Source organism: Haplochromis burtoni, unplaced genomic scaffold, assembly GCF_018398535.1.
Source record: "Haplochromis burtoni strain Fernald_Lab_line unplaced genomic scaffold, NCSU_Asbu1 Contig_7, whole genome shotgun sequence".
Classification (NCBI taxonomy): domain Eukaryota; kingdom Metazoa; phylum Chordata; class Actinopteri; order Cichliformes; family Cichlidae; genus Haplochromis; species Haplochromis burtoni.
The window spans coordinates 4,092,496-4,115,706 of record NW_024582368.1 but is presented as its reverse complement, the minus strand read 5'-3'; the positions used below and the strand labels follow the sequence as shown (position 1 = coordinate 4,115,706).

General features: G+C 40.8%; 1 protein-coding gene across 3 annotated transcripts in view; it reads right to left on the bottom strand.

Moving 5' to 3' along the window:
- adam12b (ADAM metallopeptidase domain 12b) overlaps window positions 1-23,211 on the bottom strand; it is an 89,232-nt gene that overhangs the window by 36,376 nt on the left and 29,645 nt on the right. For all 3 annotated transcript variants that reach the window (XM_005914167.3, XM_005914168.3, XM_042225344.1), the window contains exons 4-11: window positions 16,923-17,001; window positions 14,139-14,215; window positions 13,313-13,496; window positions 12,519-12,584; window positions 11,680-11,751; window positions 11,101-11,270; window positions 10,539-10,623; window positions 6,568-6,716 (exon numbers count right to left, since the gene is read on the bottom strand). In XM_005914167.3, coding sequence (XP_005914229.1) covers window positions 6,568-6,716; window positions 10,539-10,623; window positions 11,101-11,270; window positions 11,680-11,751; window positions 12,519-12,584; window positions 13,313-13,496; window positions 14,139-14,215; window positions 16,923-17,001 — 882 coding nt within the window. The remainder of the gene's footprint in view (window positions 1-6,567; window positions 6,717-10,538; window positions 10,624-11,100; window positions 11,271-11,679; window positions 11,752-12,518; window positions 12,585-13,312; window positions 13,497-14,138; window positions 14,216-16,922; window positions 17,002-23,211) is intronic.

The following is a 23,211-nucleotide window of genomic DNA, read 5'->3' as shown; positions in this document are numbered from 1 at the left end:
TCTGGAGGCATATGAACCAAGGGTCAAAGGAGGCTGCTAATATTAAAAAACAAAACCAGATCTGTGATGGGGGAAATGAGATCTAGATTGGTTTGTGAAATTATTGGTTTTGTTAACAGGAAACTGAATTTGGGCTGATAGTTTAGGAAATTCAATTTAGGAGATAGCTGGCTAAGTCATGCTTGAACTTGGGTAACTTCATAATTTTTATATTCGAAGCAGGCTCGCAAACGCTGGCAAAACGTTTCCCATGACAAACTTCAGACTACGAGCAGAGACAGATGCTGCAGAACGGATGCTGTCAGGACAGAAATGCTGTGTAGGCAACAGAGTTAATCACCCTTAATATTACATGCAAATTAATTGGAGTCTATGTAGAAACTTTTTATGAGTTTGAAGCACTTATGCAGTTTTGGCTTTGGAAGGAGCAGAATAATAAGAAACACAATACTGATGATCCTAAACATTTCTAGCCAGCACGTGGAGAGCAACATTTATTTGGAGAAGGTAACAAGGCGACTCAACATGTCCTCTCCTTTTAGCTAAAGTTTGGTCTCCACCAAAAATAGGAGACTCTTGAGCTCTTTAGCTAATAGTTAGTTCTTTACTTTGTTTGGGCAATGAATTCACATTAAATTAGGCAGATAAGGTGAAAGCTGGTTAATTCAGGTTTTTTATAAAATCTTATAAAGAACACAATTTTTAACTTTTTAGAAAAATGTTGTTGTCATTTATTTAAAGATGTGTTTTGGGGTAATTTTTGCTGAACAGGACAGTGATGCAAAAAGGAAAGGAAGGGTAGAGAGCAGGGGAATAACATGCAGAGAACATCTCAGGGCCTCTGCGGTGGCCTTATGGGATTTGGGTTGCCTACTCGACCCGGCAAACTAAAGCGGCACCCTGGGATGTCTTCTTTTAGAAGTCACATTTTAACCAAATCTCATCTTTTTTTTGGTGGCTGAATAGATTTAGCCCAGAAAATAAAATAAACTACAAAAAAAATGAAGTGAACACTTATGAGCTTGATCATCAGACATCAGTCTGTCCAGTTGGTAAACACACCCATTTAATCCGTTGGTTTGGTGCAAATGAAAGTACCCCCAGACATACAAAGGAGCAGATATCGGTCCTTCTCTGGGCTCATGATGCAAGGGTCTGTCTCCTGCTGTCTCCTCCTCACGCGTAAGATTAGACTGGGAGACACAGCAAACCTTATTTCAGCATGTATAGGTGCTGGACAACTTGTGCAACCTGAATGGGCTCCAGGTACTATCTTATGCTACGACTACTGACAAGGACACTACCAAAAATGCAAAACTAGAGAAAATCAGTCAGAAGAGATAAGGAGAAAACATGGTCTGCAAAACCATTTTCTTTCTGGGGAACACTTGCTGTCACCTTCACTTACACCAGGGGTCAGCAACCTTTAAGACTCAAGGAGCCATTTGGACCTGGTTTCCATGCATAAGAAAACACTGGGAGCCGCAAAAACTTTTTGACATCAAAAATGAAGATAACACTGTATATATTGTTTTTTACTTTTATGCTTTGTGTGAACAACTAAGGTGTGTTGCTTATGAAATCCATGAAGTGCTACAGAGAAAATTACATTTTATTTATGTAATTAACACATTTTGAACTCTTATAGAAATATAACAAAAGGAAAGACACCCAGCTGAACTAAAATGATCCATGTAGCAAAGAAAAACTGTTGTGAGCCGCCACCCTTATATCGCCTTGGGGCTTTTGGAGCCTTGACCTGACTTTTAAAAAATACTTGGAAAAAAAGTACTATGCTGCTAAAAAAAAGAAAAATACAGTGGGGCAAAAAAGTATTTAGTCAGCCACCGATTGTGCAAGTTCCCCCACTTAAAATGATGACAGAGGTCAGTAATTTGCACCAGAGGTACACTTCAACTGTGAGAGACAGAATGTGAAAAAAAAAATCCATGAATCCACATGGTAGGATTTGTAAAGAATTTATTCGTAAATCAGGGTGGAAAATAAGTATTTGGTCAATAACAAAAATACAACTCAATACTTTGTAACATAACCTTTGTTGGCAATAACAGAGGTCAAACGTTTACTATAGGTCTTTACCAGGTTTGCACACACAGTAGCTGGTATTTTGGCCCATTCCTCCATGCAGATCTTCTCGAGAGCAGTGATGTTTTGGGGCTGTCGCCGAGCAACACGGACTTTCAACTCCTGCCACAGATTTTCTATGGGGTTGAGGTCTGGAGACTGGCTAGGCCACTCCAGGACTTTCAAATGCTTCTTACGGAGCCACTCCTTTGTTGCCCGGGCGGTGTGTTTTGGATCATTGTCATGTTGGAAGACCCAGCCTCGTTTCATCTTCAAAGTTCTCACTGATGGAAGGAGGTTTTGGCTCAAAATCTCACGATACATGGCCCCATTCATTCTGTCCTTAACACGGATCAGTCGTCCTGTCCCCTTGGCAGAAAAACAGCCCCATAGCATGATGTTTCCACCCCCATGCTTCACAGTAGGTATGGTGTTCTTGGGATGCAACTCAGTATTCTTCTTCCTCCAAACACGACGAGTTGAGTTTATACCAAAAAGTTCTACTTTGGTTTCATCTGACCACATGACATTCTCCCAATCCTCTGCTGTATCATCCATGTGCTCTCTGGCAAACTTCAGACGGGCCTGGACATGCACTGGCTTCAGCAGCGGAACACGTCTGGCACTGCGGGATTTGATTCCCTGCCATTGTAGTGTGTTACTGATGGTGACCTTTGTTACTTTGGTCCCAGCTCTCTGCAGGTCATTCACCAGGTCCCCCCGTGTGGTTCTGGGATCTTTGCTCACCGTTCTCATGATCATTTTGACCCCACGGGATGAGATCTTGCGTGGAGCCCCAGATCGAGGGAGATTATCAGTGGTCTTGTATGTCTTCCATTTTCTGATGATTGCTCCCACAGTTGATTTTTTCACACCAAGCTGCTTGCCTATTGTAGATTCACTCTTCCCAGTCTGGTGCAGGTCTACAATACTTTTCCTGGTGTCCTTCGAAAGCTCTTTGGTCTTGGCCATGGCGGAGTTTGGAGTCTGACTGTTTGAGGCTGTGGACAGGTGTCTTTTATACAGATGATGAGTTCAAACAGGTGCCATTCATACAGGTAACGAGTGGGGGACAGAAAAGCTTCTTACAGAAGACGTTACAGGTCTGTGAGAGCCAGAGATTTTCCATGTTTGAGGTGATCAAGGCTGTGAGCTGCAAAGCTACAGCCGGCTATATGCGTACAGCAACCGTGTGTGAAAAGGGGTCAATAAAGAGATGCTGAAAAGCATATTCATGGAAATCATCGGGTCTGCCGTGACATGTTTACAATGGGAATGAACCTCTGCGCACAGCGTCTGCAAATCAGGGCTGTACGAAGTCACTTTCATCTTTACACAGGACTGTAAGCTATCATCTGTGAGGCGTGAGCGGTGTTTGTTTGTAACATAGTTCACAGTGGAGAATAGTTGCTGACATAATGTGGATCCGAAGATCCATAATAGTAATGGTTGAAAGTCTCGATAAATGCACGGCGTTTCGGCGGGTACACTGGCTTCCGCGAGTGTGACGCTTATTTTGAGAGATGAAAAACTAATAGAATATAATTTTATTTTTTTATTTCAATATCACAATAATCTTCCAATTTAGAACTACAAGTTAAAAAAGAACTAACATAAATAAAATACACTTCAGCTAAATACTTCTAATTTATTTTCCCAAACCATGCGGAGCCGCAGTATAAGGACTAAAGAGCCGCAGGTTGCCGACCCCTGACTTACACCAAAGCAGATGAAATAGGTCCCTGCAGTTTAACTGCCTTTGTGTTATCCTGTGATAAACTGTTCCCTTAATTTTTTTGGCACGTGTTCATGGACACAGTGCTTCATAGGGTGCCACTGTTACATTATTTTAAAAGCTAAATATTGATACATTGTGTCAGTGTATCAACACAAAATCGGCATGCAAAATGCCAGCGGATCAAGGCGTGTGCATTTATTCCACATGGTTGGCAAACAGAGGAGTGGGTAACAGAGTAAAAGGTCACTGATCATCACTCTCAACTACTAATGTAACACAGTGCTGATAAGTGGGGTTTTGCTTAATTAAGTTATTTATTTATTTATTTAGAAAATGCGGTATGGTAATTTTCTGAAATTCTCGGCATGACATCACTAGAAGATGTTGTCAGTATGCTGGGGTCTGACATGCACTGCATTAAAAAGTTTCGCTCTAATAGATGTTCTAGCACGAAACAGCAGGATGAGGCCAGAGGTTGCACGAATGCAATGTTTTTGACAACTTCTCCCTCCTTTCAATTTATATGGTAAGAGGTCATTCAGGTTTTCTGGGAACAGTTCTGGCAAACATTATACAAGTTACATTATTTGTGTGCCTGTTATCAGATTTCATGGATTTTATTGTCTGCAGTTTGTTTCTTTTTGTCTCTGCTTAGTCCTAGAAATTATTTAAAAAAATTTTTGGCTTAGTTTTTAATGACAAAAGGTCAAAACAAGTGTCAGTAAAATTATTTAGACAAAGATTCATCCTAATGTGCTTGTTGCTTCAAACTCAGAGCCCCCGTTTCTCCTGTCATTTCAAATACACGACAAACTGCAAACAACTGTGTTTAATTAATCTTTCTGTTTTGTGTTGTCATCCATTTATCCACGTGTAGTCTTTATTCAATTTCTTGACTTTTCTTGTGTTTATGCTGCCCTTTGCCGCAATTGTTAGCTGTGATTATACCCATATTAAACCATCCCTTCCTAATGCCCTTTCATTGTGAGGTAATGGGGGAGGGCAGAATATTCCTGTTCTGTGTGCTGTAAAAAAAGCATTTCAAAGTTTATCTGAATCTAATTTTAAGCTTCAACAGCACATGTTTTATAAGGCTTGGCAACCTTTCCTGCAATATTCTCCACGGACAAATCCACAGCCCCATGTGTGTATGATTTAACTCCCCCAGAGATAATGTGTGCAACAGATTGGGTTATTGTCGGCATGTGGGTTTATTTTAGTTTTTTTTCTTTGTTTGTAGTTTGGAAACTCTATAAGAATATTTGAATAATAACAGTTATGATGCATTTCAGGGTTTTGTCTTCTTCACAGTGTATTCATGCCGATTCATCTGTGGCTTGCGGGATTCACCATCAGACAAACCAGACTGGCACCAGACCAAGGGTGAAATCTGGTATTGAGCTCTGGGTTCGCCTTATCTGCTCGCTGTTTACTAACAGTCACAGAGTCCATCTCTTGCAGCAGCTCTGTTATCTCAGCGACCCAGGCAACACGAGCAGAATGCTAGAGCAGCTGCTCTAGTCTCAGGCCAAAGTGTGTGCATGTGTGTCTCTCTGTGGATGTGATTTAAACCTTTTCTCATTCATCAACTTATAAACAATGGAGCATCATGTACAGATGAAAACAAACCCACCCATGCAAGTACTGCAGTGAATGCTTTGTGATTGGTTCAGGTACAAAGGAAGCTAGGCTGATAAACATTTTGATCTTGTATCCCAGCTGTGGCCACAACAGAGAGCAAAAACCCAAGTCCCAATTTTAAAAGTTTATCTAAATTTGTGTTTTTTCAAATTAAAAGCCACGTTTTCAAAAACTAATTTGTCAGAGAACACGACAGAATGAGCACTTAAACTGTAAGTGGACAGTTAAACCCCAAATCAGTTTGACATATTTTACCCCCTGGCCTTTAACAATATTTATCCATTTAGATTATTTTGGTGTCAGTTGCCCAGCTTTGAGAATATCTGCTGTGGAAATGTCTGCCTTCACTTGATACTATTGAACTAAATGGGATTCAAAGTTGTGGTGCCAAAAATACATGAAAAAAACCCACAACACAAACCCTCAGCAGCAGGGCTTATTTTCAGAAATCATGACTCGGTTACAAAAAAATAAAATACACAAACTTTGCTGTGAGGAGCTTCATGTCGGAACCGTTTTCTCTTTTATTGAACAATACGCCAAACATCACTGTGCAGAAGAAAGAGCCCATATCCTCACGTTGAAAGGCACTTCCTAGTTTAAGCGTGACAGGATGTAAACATTAACCCTCACTCCTCGCCCCCTCAGCCGAGCGCTGATGTAAGCTAGCCCCAAACTTCTTTAGGTTGGTGTATGTAGACAACAGAAAGAAAATAGTTCCTACATGAAACTGCTCACGAGTTTTCTTTTTTTTTGCTTTTTGAGTAACTAGGTCATGAGTTCTGGAAAAAAAAAGACATTGCTGCTGAGATGTTTAAAAGTATTTTTATTGGCACTTGGTGAAATACAAGGCAAGTACTATCTCTTTCCATTACACTCAAGAGAAGGCAGACATTCCTACAGTGAATAACTGTAGAATAACTGGGCTTCTCAAGCAAAACAGTCTAGATGGATAAATGCAGGTGCAGGGGGAAAAACATGTCATATGGATTTTGGCGGGACAAATCAGCTTAAAGCTACAATCTAAATGCAAGTGTAACATTGTAATACAACTGAGGATTAAAAAAACCCAATTAAAATAAAAAAGGTGGAAAAAATCTTACCCTGTGGAGGGGGTCATGATGCAGCCTCCGCGATCAACGGTCATCCTGCAGCCGCAGCCGCGCTCTGGGGTGTCATGGTTCATGCCAAAATTGTGACCCAGCTCATGTGCTAAAGTCACGGCTGCACCCAGCGGGTTGTCGGAGTGATCCTATAATGGACAAAAAAGTGAATCCAACATGGTAAATGTGTACAATTTTGTGCGTTTGACTATGCCTGAAGTTATTTAGGGAAACTATAAGCGAAGAAAAACAACAAAAAAGTGAACTGAAGTGAATTATCCCTCACAAAAAAAAAGCAAAGAAAAGAGGAGAGTTGTCAAAGAAGACCGTTTTTAAGCTGCAGTTTCAAAAAACAGTAACTGTCCACCTTGCTCCTTTTGTCCTTCTCCTATTACTCATTCTCCTCATGGAGGCCTGAATTCATCTGCCATTCCACTACCCCTGCAGACCCAATCATGCCTGCTGCCAGTGGAGACAGCTTCTGCAGGAAGTCCCTATAAACCTATCTCTGTGTGACTTGGTGCTGCATTGATAAGCGAGACAAGGGAGACAGAGATGGAGAATGACACGCGCGAAAGAGGAGGAAGTTTCACTTTCTGCTAGTTTTATAGACAGACTTGGTGGGAAGAGCCAGACAGAGATGGGGGGCATTTGGAGGGTAACCGAGATATTAAGTCAGTGTAGTGTATAAAGCATGTGTGCCAAGGTGAACGGGAATGGTAGTAAACAATGACAAATGACTACAATCAAAATGTGTTATTACTTTGCCAAAATTCTGCTGTTAGATAAAATACATCATTTTCCGCAAACTGTAACAAAAAAAAGAAAAGAAAATCACTAACAGGTTTTGACAATCTCCTTTCATTCAGCGCAAAACAGACACATTTTCATGCACGGACTAATGGGCAGCATACATTTCTCACAATGTTATCTGAAAAATGAAACTGATATTACCATTATTTTTCTTTCTGTTAGAAAAAGAAAAAAACACTGATATCAATCTCATGAATGTATAGTACACATGATATAAGCAACAGTAACTCATAAGCTTTATTTTGCATAAAGAAGGAAAACAAAGGGAAAACAGTTCGCCTGACTCTGCCCAAAGGTAGAAAAAAATAAGAGAAAAATCACCGACTGTATCATGCATTTTTTTCCAGCTGTGACTCTGAATACAGATTCCTCACTGCATGCCTATGTATGAGTGCCACTAATGCCAAGCAATACATTAACCTCTCTGCAGGTTTACACAGAGATAAGTAATGTAGGTGACTGCTGGCTGCCGATGAGCCTACGCACAAACCTCCAGTATCTCAATATGCTGTGCAGACCAGAGCATTGAGCAGGCAAATTGGTTAATCCAACTTCTGCCATGAGGAGTGCTTGAAATGGGAAAGAAATGTTAGGATAAATGTTTAAACTAAAAGAAAATACAGAAATATCTGTGACAGCAGATAAAACACCCCTGATGAATTTTGTAATATTCCTTGAAATGTCTGTGTGTTAATGTGCAAGATTCAGAATTTGTAATTAAGCAAACCTCAGGGAAAAAGAAGGAAGGAAAGAAAGGCTGCCAATTTACTACTGTGCATCTTACCATAGTTCTCTGCCATGCAGCTTATATGAGAAAAATGTCATGCTTCCCTCGAGGACAAGGTCATATGTCAATGTTAAGGACAAGATGAACCACTTCCTGCTGTGATTAAAGATCAGCATCATGGGGAGCTGCACCCTGCTTTTTCACAGCAAGGATGGGAAAACTTTCCTTTGCTACTGTCATGTTTACCAGTGGGTTAGTGCATCTACACTGTGTCTGTGTGTGTGTGTGTGTGTGTGTACGTGTAATTCATAGCTGAGTGCTCCCTCACAAAAAAAGTGTAATATGAGAGTCAACAGCCACAGCCATTACTTTGAAGCTGCTACGAGCTGCTGTTGTAATGGTGAGAATTTGTGGAGATGGTTGCAACCAAGAAATGCTATGATGGGTGTGAAAATAACTCTCAGACGACAATACTGTACCACATAAAAATCATTTACAAAAAGACTTAGGAAGAAAAAAAACATAGCATTGTGCTAAAACAAAAAAGTGAGGCTGCACTGAGGAAGATTAATACATTGTAGCGTACGGTTTGAGAAACAGTTCATCTCCTCTTACTGTCCCCTAACTGCTTACGTGGCCCTTTAATCTTGGTCCAGACCATCTGCTGTATGTAAGTGATGGGGAAACCAAACATCTGGAGAATCCTCAGTACGGCCACGGCCAGAGGAAAACATCTCCATTAATGGGGGACACATCTGGGATGAGGCATAATGGCACTGGGATGATAACCGCTTTGTGATTTGGCGCGGATATCAAGTGCTGTAAAAGGCAGAGGAGCCTAACAGGCGGCTAATTTACTACGTGTCGAAATTCAGTGCACCAGGGGTGCGACACAGTCGTGGGTAAAAATGGATTTTTGATTCAAATGCATGCTGTGCAAGAGCTGACATTCACTCACAGATAGATCAATTCATCACATAAAAATGTAAATGTGGTTCTGTTCGAAAGTCGAGGTCCTTTGATTTAATCCTGTGTCCCACCAATTCTACTAGCAACTCTTCATTGGCACCCTGTTAGCTCTGGAAATGAATTTAAAATCCTTCTCCCCACATACAAGGCCTTGAATAATCAATCAACAATCTTAAATACCTCTTAGTACCATATTACCCCAATAGAGCACCTTGCTGTCAGACTGCAGGCTTTCTTGTGGTTCCTGGAGGTTTTAAACGTAGCTATCAGGCCCCTCTCCTCTGGAAACAGCTCCCAGTTTGGATTCAGGAGACAGCATAAAGCATATAGTTAGGGCTGCTATAGACTTAGGCCTCCTATGATACACTGAGCATTGACTTGACTCCACTTGACTCTTTTCATTCCCCAGGTGAGAATGCCATTAAGTTTTTTCTTTTCTCTCACATAGTTTGCATTTTGTCCCGTTTCTTTATGCTATCCTTTGTTTTTTCTCTATCCCATCACAAACAGTCACAGCAGATGGCTGCCCCTCGCCGAGTCTGCTTCTGATGGATGGTGTCTTCCTGTTAAGGGGGAGTTTTTCCTTCCCACCATCGCCTAATGGTTGCTTATAGCGGATCACCTGATTGTTAGTGTTTCTCTTTAACAGAATGATTCACAGCACCTTGTGGCAAATGCTGTTGTGATTTGATGCTATATAGATAGAAAGTGAACTTTCAGCCTGCACTGGACTCATTCAGGAGTGACCCCTGCTTGTCATTGCAAACAGAAGCTCCACACACATCACTGATAAACTGGAGAGTCACACTGAAAACGTCTAGTAATTACCACATAAAAGAGCAGCATCAGTTTAACCTTCCGCCCACCTTTACTCATGTTCCCTCATTGATAACGGTCCTCTCTTTCATTCCAGTAGCTGAAATGACATTTAGCCACTGGTATCACTGAATTTCTTTCCATTTGTGATCGAAACACCAGGTCACCAAAGCTTTCAGTACCTGTCCAGCTTTAGAAGAATTTTACGACGGATTGTTGTTTGATGAATGCTGACCTTGACAGAAAGCCAGTTTAACACGTGGGTCTGAAAGAGGCATTTGAGTTGCAGCGCAAAAGATTGATTGCACGACTGTTAGACTTCAAATAGCAACAGTGTGCGTGCCTGCAGAGCCATCCTTCTAAGAGTACACATTTTACATATTGTTATGTGCAAGCTGATGTTTGTGGTAATGTTAATGTAAGGGAGGGCCAACACAAATGTCATTATGTTTTAAAGCAAGACTTCCTGGCAGGCTTGTCTGCAAGTGCCCTTCCAGCAAACAATGAACACCTTTTCTGTGTAAATCGGGGCTGGATTGTGTTAGCCTAGTGAATCTGAACAATGTCAACACTGATACAATCAGGCTACGCAGAGGAAAGGGAGGGTGGAGGCATGCTGGGAGTAGTAGGAAGATTTTACACTCACCATGACAATACCTCCAGACTGCTCAGCAGTGCACATACTCATAATGGGTGCCATGCCAATGGTGGTGCCCTGGAAGTAAACCCCACTGCCAAGGAGAGAAGTAGGAGACGGAACTTTTAGAGGAGAAAACTGCTGTTACATGTTTATAGTAATGGTATAAGTGAAAAACTTCAATTTTACCATTAGTTTTCCAAATATCAGGCCAGATATGATTGTTTAATCATATCACACCTGTCAGGAGAATATGTCATTGTTTCAGTCTTTCTTTTTGTTAGCAGCACTGTTAAATTCTACTAACAAATTCAATGCATTACATTTTCAATCCAGGAATTTATGCCCTAACATAACCAGGTAGGCTATCATATCTTCTTAACCACCAAATGGAAATAGTAAAAACAGGGAAATATAAGCTTGATGTGAAAATGAAAGGATTCAGATGAAAATCTCAATCCTGATTTCTGTTTGGGTCCATTCCCTGGTGGATGTATGTGGTCTCACCCCTACATCATGCAGTCTAGGTGCAAATATTGGACTGATTACATTTAATAATTTAGATGTCCACCTTATAAGTTGAGCATTGTCGTGAGGTTTCTGGGGAAGCAGTTTGACTTTCCTCCAGTCTAAGAACTCGTGCAGGGTGGTGAAGGGATCTTGGGTGATGGGACATTTATCAGAGTCGCTCCACACCTCCAGACCCACAAGGGCCACCCGGATGTTCAGGGCCCTGTAGAACTGCACAGAAGATTTTAATAAGAATGGAAAAGCATGGAGAAAACACAAATGTCCATAAGACTGTTACATAAGTGAGACTGTTTACTGGGGTTTTACCTTTGTTCACTCAATTAATTGATGTATGATTCTTTTCATCCTAGCAAGCCTAATCAATCACACGTTGCCTTATTTTTCTGACAGTATAAGATCATGTCTTTGCCATTTCCTTAAAGTAAATCTATCTGCCTACGCAAGCGTGTAAGCTATAGAGACACAGCTCAGGCAGTGGTGTTAGGCAGACTAAAGTCAGCTGCTTTAGTAGGTAATTAATATATCACGCAGACGTGCCATTAATCTCTGCTGCCAAAAATATTTCTATTTTAAAAAGGTGATTTATCCCTCCTGTGCAAAGGGGTGGAGGATGTTTTACCTTGTCCACATAATTGGCTATCTCTACCAGTCTCTGCTTCACCTTCTCCAAGTCCTTTCCTTGTTTCTGAAACTGAAAACAAAAATGCATGTAATCAGTGGAAGAAATTACACTCGCAAATTGTGAGTGTTTCATGAGGACATAAGAGACCGTCATTTCCAGAACATAGAAAAAAATCCTCAAACCACAACAAAGGACACAGAAAAGCAGTGATTTGTATGAATGAGTTGAAATATTCACTGGCACTACATTTTTCTGCGTGTTGGGCAGGTTGTCAAGCTGTGACCATCTGGATCTAGAAAAATCTCCTAGTGTTAGAGAGGCGAATGGCATGGCCACAGGGAGCAGGTATGCTGGCAGATACGACAGCTTGCAAAGCTTTGGATCCAAATTGCAGCTCAAGTCAGACCTTCCAGTTTTACCCTTCTGTGCATCCAACTGCACCGATGCTGGACTGTATATCTAAGCCTAACAACATACTTGATCCCTTATCCTTCCTTTCATTTCCTTTCCTCCCATTCAGGTCAGTGGCATTAGCAGAGGGCTGTCAGGAGGAAGCCCCACAAATAGCTCTTCAGTGCTTATGGGAGACTATTCACTATCCGCATGGTTTTTCCCCGTTTCCTGTCTGCTCTGCTGGGAAATTGAAAAAAGAACTTCCTGTCAGAAAAGAGACCACACTGCTTGTTGCACACTCATCCCTCTCTGCAGCTCCAGTGGGATCTATTCCATAGTTACTACAGCTCATGCTTATACCACAAAAGGATTGTGGGCTTTCAGTGTGTCGTCTCTGCTGGTCAAAAACTGCATTTGCGAAGAGAGGCAAGTAGGTGCATTACCTCTCTGTTGTCTGCAACAATGATCAGCTCGACATATTTGGTTGTCTTCTGAGCATGCCTTTTATGCTGTGATAAAAACAAAGATGGGAAAAGTTCGACAGTTATTAGGAAATGCGTAGAAGATCAAGACACCATTTCTGTCATTTCTTACCGCTTCTACTTAAAAGACTTAAGATGAACCTTTAAAAACTGCAACAGCTAAAAAAAGGTATTTTATTTACATTCTTGCCAAGAGATAGATGAGAAGATAACACTTAAACGTCTGTTCACTAAATATAAAGATATAACCTGGTATCTATTCTGGTATCTGGTTTTAGCCTGCAGGCTAAAACACTGCAAATCAGGCTTTGTCCCAGCTGATATTCAGAAATATTTCCTTTAAAAAAACAAACAAAGATGAGATAATCTATCTAATTAAGTACTGTATATAGGCAAGTTTCACTCCCTAAGTCAGACAGAGTTCTTAATGCTTGGAAATAGGGGCAGATGGATGCTGCACCTGCTTAATGCAAAGCACTGGCCAAACCTTCTGCATGAGCCCTTGACTCTGTGCTCCCAACGCTGATAAAATGAGTGTCAAACCCAAGGCAACACCCTGAGGGAACTCATCCAGACAAGAATGCTTGCCAATATACTCATCTTGGTCAAACGCCCATTTATCTTTGATCAGTTCAATGATAGGCCTAACCTTCAGACTCGCTTAATGGTGAAAAACTGCAAACCAATAATGTAGCCCTTAGTCGCTTTATCCAGTGACACTGTGATAAAAAAGAAAAACCCAGTAATAATCTCACCCTTGTGTGGAAGGACTTGAAGGGGCTTTCAATGTGGTTTTCAACTGAGGACGTGTTGAAGCTGTGGCCGCATGTTCCGGGGGTCAGTCTGAGCTCTTCCACTCGGTAAATGAAGTGAACTCCGGTGTCATCACCAGACACAGGCTCGATGATAAATGTCTTGTTTTCAAGTGCGATGAAGCCTCTGCGGAGACAACAGGATAAATCGGAAAATAAAACCTCAAAGCATGACCAGTCTCTCAAATGCAGAGTTTGATTAAATGGGCTCTCTCTAATGGAATACATAACTGGGGCGGCTCTTTTCCTGCAATCCCACTTTTACTAAAACCAGATGTTGTTTTGTTTGAGAAAAAGACATTTTTTTTAAAGACTCACATCTTTTAATGTCAGATCAGAAATATATACCACACATTAATAACCAAACAAATCTAAGTGGTCCTTATGGGGAAACTTAACATTTTCTATTCCCAAAATGCTTCCTTGCTGTTGGATTAAGCAGAACAGATGAAAATGTGCATGCCTAATACTTCAGTTTAAATACAACTTTGGATTGTGGTTCATTTTGTAGCAACAGCAAGATTATAATTACTGCCCAAATGAGTCCAGACATTTACTGGATCCCACCGTGAGTAAAGACAATGAGGTGTGACATTTCACCAATTCCTACGTGTCACACCAACTCACTGACAGCACGCTTAAGGGCTTAAGAGAGATGGGCTGCTGTGCTGAGCGACTTAAATAAATATAAACATTGGAGTGGCAAATAGCACTTAAAGGGCAGTGTAGTGATGCTGCTTGAATGCAAAATGATGCCTGAGATTCTTACCGAAGGCCTGAGCAGGCACTGAGGGTAACGTCAGAGCTGGGATGCGTCTGCACTTCCCCGTGGTAGTAGCAGTGATTCTAAAAGAGAGGTTTTTTTGTTACATGTTAGAAATAAGAAACACTTTTAAAGAAACAAAGTGTGATATAAAATGTGTCATGCTAAAAAAAGCAGAAGAAGAAAGCAGCTTGTCACATTCCTCTCGCTGTACTGACGCTCTTACCTGACTTCAAAAGAGCAATACAGTACAAAAGACACTGGGACTATGCTGATGCTGTCCCAACTCGTGTTCATTTAAATTAGCATGCTCTGAAGAAATCTGTCTACACTCCCTCTCTATAAAAACAGGCCATTTAAAATTAATGCAACTTATAAAGTTGAAGAGAAAGCAGAAAAAATTGGCACGCATGGGAGGTGACAGTAACATGGTAATTGTTCGCCTTTCGTTAATCCATCAGACTGCTCTAGTGGAAGGAAATGGGGACATTTAAGGCTCCTCAGAAACAGTGAAAACGCTGTTGTCTAACCACAAGGAGAACAGAGGAAATGACTCTCATTAAGAGGGAATACAGACCTCCATTTACTGTCTGGTAGCACTCAAGCCCTTTTAAATCAACTGTCATTCCCCACTACACTGACCATTTCTCATTCCCTGTACTGAACTCCAGTAGGAAGAAATCTGGGATGGGATTTTTACAAAAAGATGAAGTGAAGAAACTCCCATTTAACAAGTTCACTACAAGGTAATGAACTGGTAATGGATTTGAGAATCATTAGATTAAGGATAAAAATAGAACAGCTATAAAGGCTCTGTGCTCAGGCTGTGTTTGACCTAGCAAGGTTCACCTTTTACAAAGGATAACATCAGGTACAGTCAGTGACTGTCTCTGTCTCTGACGTTTTTACAGCAGCTAAATGTTGAGTGACTAAATACTCAAATGAAAATACAGAACAGATAATACGTCATATGAAAAACAAAGTTTTCACCTTAAGCTTTAATTTGTATCATATTTCATATATCCAGGATTTTTTTGGCAACTTATTCCTTAAAACTGTATTATGTCATTTATTTAAGTTTTTGGGGAAAACAATGACACTGATGATGTAGATATCTAAAAACTGATGCATTAAATATAATACGCTGGGCATTAAGAGGTTAAAAACATGGAATAGCATCCTTTGGACACCTGAAACCAAAGTGGAGATGTTTTCTTACGGTGTTTGGTGAAAACCAAACACGGCGTATCAACACAAACACCCCATAGCAGCTGGCAAACAATGGTGGATGGGTGATGATTTGAGCTTTTTCTTTCCAGCCACATGACCTGTGCGCTTTGCAGTCGCTGAGTTTAGCATGAATTCCTCTGTATACCAAAGTGTTCTAGAGTTAAACGTGAGGCCATTTGTCTGACAGCTAAAGCTTTGAAAGTGGGTCATGCAACAGGGCAGTGATCCCAAGCAGTGCAGCAAAGCTACAACAGAATGTCTGAAAAAGAAAAGAATCAATGCGTTGCAATGGTCAATGTGCAGACCTCAACCGGACCTGAAATGCTGGGGCAGGACCTTAAGTGTGCTGTGCATAAACCAATACCCACGAACCTCAATGAACTGAAGCAAGACTGTAAAGAAGAGCTATTGCTGGTTCTACAAGCCTTTGAATCATTGGTGTACTTATTTATTCACAGTGCTACATAAATCCCTGTGAAAACTTTCTTTTTCACATGACTGTAAATCACAGTCAACCTCTTGGTATCTAAGTTATTCATTTCCTTAAAGTTGTTAGCTGACATGCACTGCATTGTTCCAAATTGAGTTAGGTATTCTAACCAAAGACAGACAAGAACTGAATAATGTTTTGTTAAGCAGCATGAAATAATGACCCACTGCTAAGCTGCTTAAGGAGTCAATTTACATCCTAAATTAGAGGTCAGATCAGGTTTAGGTGTGGGCTTGCATGCTAGAAGAGTAGCAAATGTTTTTAAATCATTTGCATATGAAAAATATATAGAAATGCAGGTTCAGTACAGCACATTCATTGCCACTGAATCGGGTAACACTTGTTCAGCAGGTACTGAAGGTCTCCAGTCTGTTAGAATTCTTCTTACATCCACCAATGAAGGATTAAATGATAAAAATTTAAACTGTGGGGAAAGTGGCTAAAAAGTGTCCCCAGTGTCCACGATCTAACTAGGCAGCAAAAAGGGCAAGAGGCTGTGAACTATGTTAAAAACAAAATAAAACAGCTTTTTTATAAAGGATCAGTTGTGCTATTTTTTTTCCTGAGCCACATAAACTGATTTCAACCATCCATGTGTCACACTAAAAAGCCTTGAGAAGTACTTTCTCTGTTTCCAAAGACTAGCGAGCACTTCGCCTCGCACAGCTAGCATGAACACAGCATAAAACAAGCAGTCAAGAATAAACCTTCTGCTAAAAGGGAATTCCATAATAAAATCCTGATGGCAATGTTGGCTGAAAAACTACCAGCATGAAACACAGCTTATCATCAAGTAGGCCACGGGATAGAGTGTGTTCACCAACAGTGGGAGGCTTTCAAATACAAACTCGACCACATGGAAGCAATTAAAAAAAAAAAAAAAAAACGACAACAAAACTCATTTCTGTCCTAGATTTGATTTTAAATGAGTATAGCTGATTCTCTGGAAAAAGAAAAAACTCGTCTGTCTTTGTGAGTTTTTAAAGGGTCACTTTTTACAACGTGACTGTGCAGCATCGCTGAACATCAACTTGACCATAAATGTCAAAAGCACTCCAACGCTGCCCTACCGTGAAGTTGTGAGCACCGGTGACTGCACTTCCATCCTCCCGGTAATGTGTCTCGGTGTAATGGCTGGCAAAAAGACCCCTAAGAAGAGAACATGACAAGAGCATAAAAAACCCATTTATTTACTCATCGATTAGAAAAAAGAAGACTTTGTTTTCAGACTACCGAGAGGACTTGACCCTCAGTTGACTTTATATGTAGATTGCTTGTAAGGATTTGGGGGATGATGTGGATGAAACACTTAGCAGTCCGAGGCGGGGAGAGACTTGATTTTCTGTAAATTTATTATGTGATTCATAAGTGTCCTTGAATCCCCTGGCATTCAGCATGAACAAGTTGAACCAAATGCTGATGTCATTTCTCAGCATGCGTGAGTGTGTATCTGTGCATATCTTTTCAACTGTGTGTCACTTGTGTGTGTGTGTGTGTGTGTGTGTGAGAGAGAGAGAGTGGGTGTGCTTTCCTCTATAGGCCATGAACAGATGGACATGGAGAGACCCACCCTGAGCATTGGCAAAGGAGCAGCAGGAACACCCATTTTTTGCAGCTGTATACTCAGATTGACATCAGGCAGGATGATCTCAGGATGTGTGTGTGTTAGAGTGCATTAGAAGAAGAGAGGGAGGTGGAAATACCCAGAAAACAAACAATACGTTTTGCAAGTCTGACGTGTATTATCCTAAAGGTGATTATATGGCAAAAAAGTAACAGAGGAGACTTAAAAACTAGATCACACACATACCCCACAGTGCTGTGCCAGCTCACGCAAATCGCATGTACCACAAACCAGAATTAGATGAGACGAGTGGCAACGGTGAGGCATTAAGCCAATAGTGGGTTTTTTTCTTCCGTTCTTCAGGTCCATTTAATGTCTTATCTGGATATTTACAGTTAATTATTTTATCACCCGTTTATAGGAAGATCAATCCTCTGTGCCCCGAGCCTGACCACATTTAAACTTCATTAAATACTTATTATCGCTTTAATGTGCCTTATCACGCCATTAGCAAGCTCTAAACCAAATCTGATAAGCCGAGCGGCCAGTAATCACTTTGAAGAGCCCGGTACGTCTCATAAAAATTTGATGACACATCCGAGGATGCTGCATGCTTCTCGGAAAAGCCCAAAATATGTATCTTAATAGTGAACGTTTAACAGTGGCGCTCGGAAACAGCCACAGCACAATTATAGGAAACGAAACGGCTCAGTTTGCCGTAAAGATGGGATTTGTGTCACGTGAGCGGTAATTCCAAGCAAATGCTCTCGTGCTGTATTTTTTTGGGACATGTTGGGAAAGCCAGCTTAGGGGCAGTGTGGCCGCCGGGACTGAGACACACGCTGTGGAAAAGCTGCAGGATTTACATGATGGAATCTCCCTGTAATCAACTTGTTGGCAAGAGTACACAGAGTTTATGAGGCCATGAATGTTTACTGTGCGTTTGCAGAGAATTTCCTCACTGGTTATCTTGCAGCTCAGTTGGTGCGTATCTGTGTATCTTATACTGCTGAAGACCGTTTCATGCTTCTGATTCTCACTGTCGCAGCGCTCTAATGTTGTGTCGTGTATCTGACCCAGTACGCAGAATACTCATGTTTGTAACTAAAACACAGCTACCTAAGGAAGAAAGTGTACACTTCCATATAATTAAGCAATTTTTACTGGCGCCAACAGCCCACCTCTGTCGTCAATCAATTTTCCATGATTATGCTGCAAAAGACAAAGTGTTGACATTTTTGAATCATGTGGAAAATAAATACATCTTTTACTTGTCCTTATTCCACATGAGAAAAATGACGGCATACTGTGAGGATTGATAATTTATTCCGTAGCTGTTACTGATGAATAAGTTGCAGGATGTTTTATGCTCTGCGGGATGACTCTGTGTCTACACCACTATATTACACCTCCACAAAGAAAAACACATTTTCTTTTTCATTTTCATTCCTGTAATTGTTTAAGTCAATAACCACAGATTCTGTGGTCCTAACTGTGTGTTGCGATTCATTAGACACAGTGTAGTATCTAATTAACAGCCCACTAATGGCCGCCCAGGTTAATTGTGATAAATGACGGGCTGTTTAACAGCACCCCTGGGAGGCAGAAAATAATATTTGTCTTAAAGAATAATCTCCCATCTTACATGCGCCTCCTTAGATTTAATTTAACTTTTCTGAAATAACTGCATGAATTATTGATTGTCTCTAAAAAGCCAGATGAATAGCTTTCCACAGCTGCCTTTTGAGGCTAGAGTGCTGCTCATGCGTGTGATGTTTAAATATAATTAGGAGCATGATTCACTATTTGGAAAGGACCTTCCAGTAAATCTAAATCAAGACTCCCACATATGTTTGCAAGAACGCTCATTGTGTTGCTGAAATAGCCGATCTGGCCTTCGAAATCTGACGTCCCGCGACGTCTCTGATGAACATACAGCACTTTTGTGTTTCCATTCCATCTGCTGGCACAAGTGGAACGCTACACTATATCTTACACAACAACTGAGGCTGGCAGAGATAGGACTAGCACAATGCAGGGACAATACAGACAAGGACAGCATAAAAACTCATTACGGCAGACCACAGAGGACCCTTCTTCATTTTAGAGGCATAAAACAAACTGGCAGATGTTATTTTCTGCCATATCTGAAATTACAGGAGATAGAACTATTGTTGTCTCTGAATTGAGCAAGTATTTTGATGAGTTTTATTTAAAAAGAACAAATCAAATCAAACAGACAAAGAGTCGCTACAACGGTGTGATCGATGAACCGGAAACTAAATGCATCACTCGCTGTTTACACAGATCGATGTTTATAATAACATCTTTCGCTCTTGATCCAGCCAGTACGACGTTCTGTGCAAGTGCAGAAACTCATTTACATACATGTGACTGTGTCTCATGTAATAATTCACCATTACACAAATCCCCTTGAGCATGGAACCATTTGAGAGCAATGTAGCTCCTCTTGCAGCCTCTCTACTTCCTTTGAAGAGTGCTAACTTCAGTGATTTCTTTTAATCCCCTCTCCCCCACAAGCCTAACCCCTAAGCCTTCCTATAGCTGCTACTTATGGTAGCATATGCTAAACTCCAAAAAGAGCAGACTACTACAGAAGCAGAGGCAGATGAAGACGAGAGAGGAACTAAAGAGGTGTGGCTGACAAGTCTAATTCTATTTCCACATACGGCTGCGTTCCAAATTGATTTACATACAGCTCAGTGTGCCTTCAGCTAAGGCTTGGCCGTGGCTGTGGCTGTGAGTGCACCGGAGTGTACAAGCAGCAAAACCAGAGAAAACTAGGGAGAGACAGTGGTGAGGGTGGGAGGAGTGAGGGAAGCAAACAAACAAAAAAATTCCCTGAACTACATAATTAAAGAAAAGCCTTCCTTTAATCTTCTTTACTGGCTTCATAAAAGAGTCATCGTGTCCATTTCTGCATTACTTTCATCTTTGTTGTCTCACTGAAATTTAAGGTGTCGGGTCAAAATGTAGGTGAGGATATCATTAACGTTGGGGGGTACGGAGAAATTTAAAATGACATCTGATGATAGCATCTGATGATTCGGAAAAATGCCAAACTTATTACATATTCAACTTTGGGGAAGAGGACTGTCTGTTCAGAAATTGATGCGAGCCATGTAATAGCTGTTGAGACATTTCGCACTGAAATAAAAATGACCTAAGATAATGTGTGGGCAACATTTGTGCAGCATTTTAGAGCTGTGTAATAATCTTAGTTTGTGTGTTTCCAGTGTTATTGTGATAATGTTTGCTAACTTTACAGGTGCTGCTACTGTAGGTCAAATATTTTCTTCTTTAATTGCAGATCACAATGGAAGCTAATCTAATGAACTGGTACTTATATAGTGTATTTCTAGCACTTTCTTACTTCATGCCTCATTCATCCATTCACACACACATTCATAAAAGTGCTTTTTCCTAACCTAACATTCACACACTCACACCCTGATGGGGTTCAGTATCTTGTCCTTTCCTTGGAAGAGCCAGGGATTGAAGCACCAACCTTCCGATTAGCAGATGACTAAATCAAACAGACAAAGACTCTAAATCCTGAGTCCGAGTCACCCCAATCTAATCTAATTTATAAGGATTCATCACCAGGGAAAAATAAATATCCGTGCCAAACTTTGTGCCAATTCAACAAGCAGCTGTTAGGATATTTTGATGCCAAGAGGTCATTTATATGGATCAATATCCATACAGACTTTCATGACAAACTACCTTATATTTCTTAAAGTTATTAAACTAAAAAGATCCAACCAGCATACGTTGAGACTCTTACCAGCCGGGCAAAGGATTGAGTCTCATAGTAACACTTACAGTACCACCATAAGCGAAACTAAAGAGTCACATTCATGGATGAGCAGACTAAGATTTTCCATTATATATGCTCCAGCAGGCACTGGATGAATATCAAACATGCTGGCTGATGGGGCAGGCCTATTTAAATATTGACTGACCAAAGCAAAGATAGCTCCTTAATGAGTCAAGATCTCTCTTTGCTTAGGAAGAAGTCACAGAGGGAGCAGCTGCTTGACTATTAAAAAAATCCTGCAGCGAGTCCTCAGAGGTCTGCATGATGACACTTTTTCCTAAAGTGCCCCTGCACATACAAATGATTAAATCTCCGAGTGGCCGTGTCCACAACTTACAAGCAAAGTTGATTTTTCATATCTGAATACTCTTTCATCCTTCTCCGTTGCCAAGATGGTTCAGACAGCCCTGCCTGTCTGTCTGTGTCCCTCACCTCAGGCTTCATGGCATTGTGTGCTCAAAGTGGCGCCTAAGGCAACTGAAGTCATCACATCAGTAAAGTAAACCGCAGAGGGAAAAACATTATTCCCTGTGCTTGAAAGCAGAGGAGGGTGATGAATCATGGCAGGGGCACAGTTAGTAAAGGTTGCCACTCTTGCTCTCACACGCTCTAAAAATAACAGAAATCACAGGTAAAAAAACAGAAATATCTCATAATAAACTCTAAGAAACTTTTTCCTGAACATGACACTTCAATTGCCATACAGTTTCTTTCCCGACTGTTTGAGTTGTTACCCGAGAAAACGAGGATTGTAGGCTGCATAAATGAGGAATATCAGACACGAATAAGAGGAAATAATGGTAAAGCTGTCTTATCTGTTTCCTTGGGGAATAAGAGAAGTCTGGGGGGTTGGTGACTGATGGGAAATGGAGAGGCTCTTTAAAAAAAATGTCTCTGATCACACAAATTCATACAGATATCCATACTGGATTAACCCCCTCTCCTGATCACTTTAAAGCATGAGTGAAAGGTGATCGTATTACTGTGCAGCAGGTGAGGTTTTTAAGCACTCAGTGATAATGGAGTCACTTTCTTCATTCTGAATAAGCTTCTCCCTCTGAAACCCAGCATGTCCTTTTCAACTCTAAAGGGTTTTATTTTCTTTTATAGCCTGATGAAGGGTAACCTTATCTTTCATGCTTCCGGATATTTCTTCTTTTTAACCACCCATTGCTTTTTTCTTCTTTTTTCCTTGGCATTGCATTTTTTTTACTGCTACGGAGTCTTATGAAATGATAACAGAATTTGGATAAAAATGAAAGGCTGCAGGTGCAAAACAAGGATTAAAACGGCTACGGTGTCAAACCCCAAACCTTTTGATATTTCTAATGAAAGCACACTTCAGTTTGGGTGGGAAACATTGCAATTTCTGCTGAAGCGATATCACTGTTATTATTTTTCCTCGCTTGTGAACATAACGCCAAGCACCAGAGCTAACAGGCACAGCAGGGCTGTTAAAGAATGAACTGTTTCACTGCTGCTGGCCCACACGTTCGGAATTTTTAATACCAAAAAATAATTCCCACACTAAACATATTTTTCCTCATAACTGTACAAAGAGCATGATGTCATACTCTCCCTGCTCCCATTAAAGGGGGAATACATTTTCAAATCAGTGTGAGGGGAAAAGTGCTCATCTACAGCACAGCAAGAGTGAGCCCTGTGCACAATTTCAGGGCAGTCCTCTAACTTCTCTCTGGCTATGGTTTGCTGCTAAAGTGCAGGCCCGACCTGTCCATCTTGTGCAATATTAGCCTCTGGTGTTTGCATCTTCTCTACATATTGTGCCACTGAGGCTGTTTGTTGTAATTAATGCACCGAGTTCACGCAGCTAAACATTAGACTGCTTGTGAAATGTGCGGCTAAAGGAGCTCATGAATTCTTTATAACCCTAACAAAGGAGTACAGATTATTTCTGGGCACGAGATGATGATGGCACAAACTCAAAATGCTT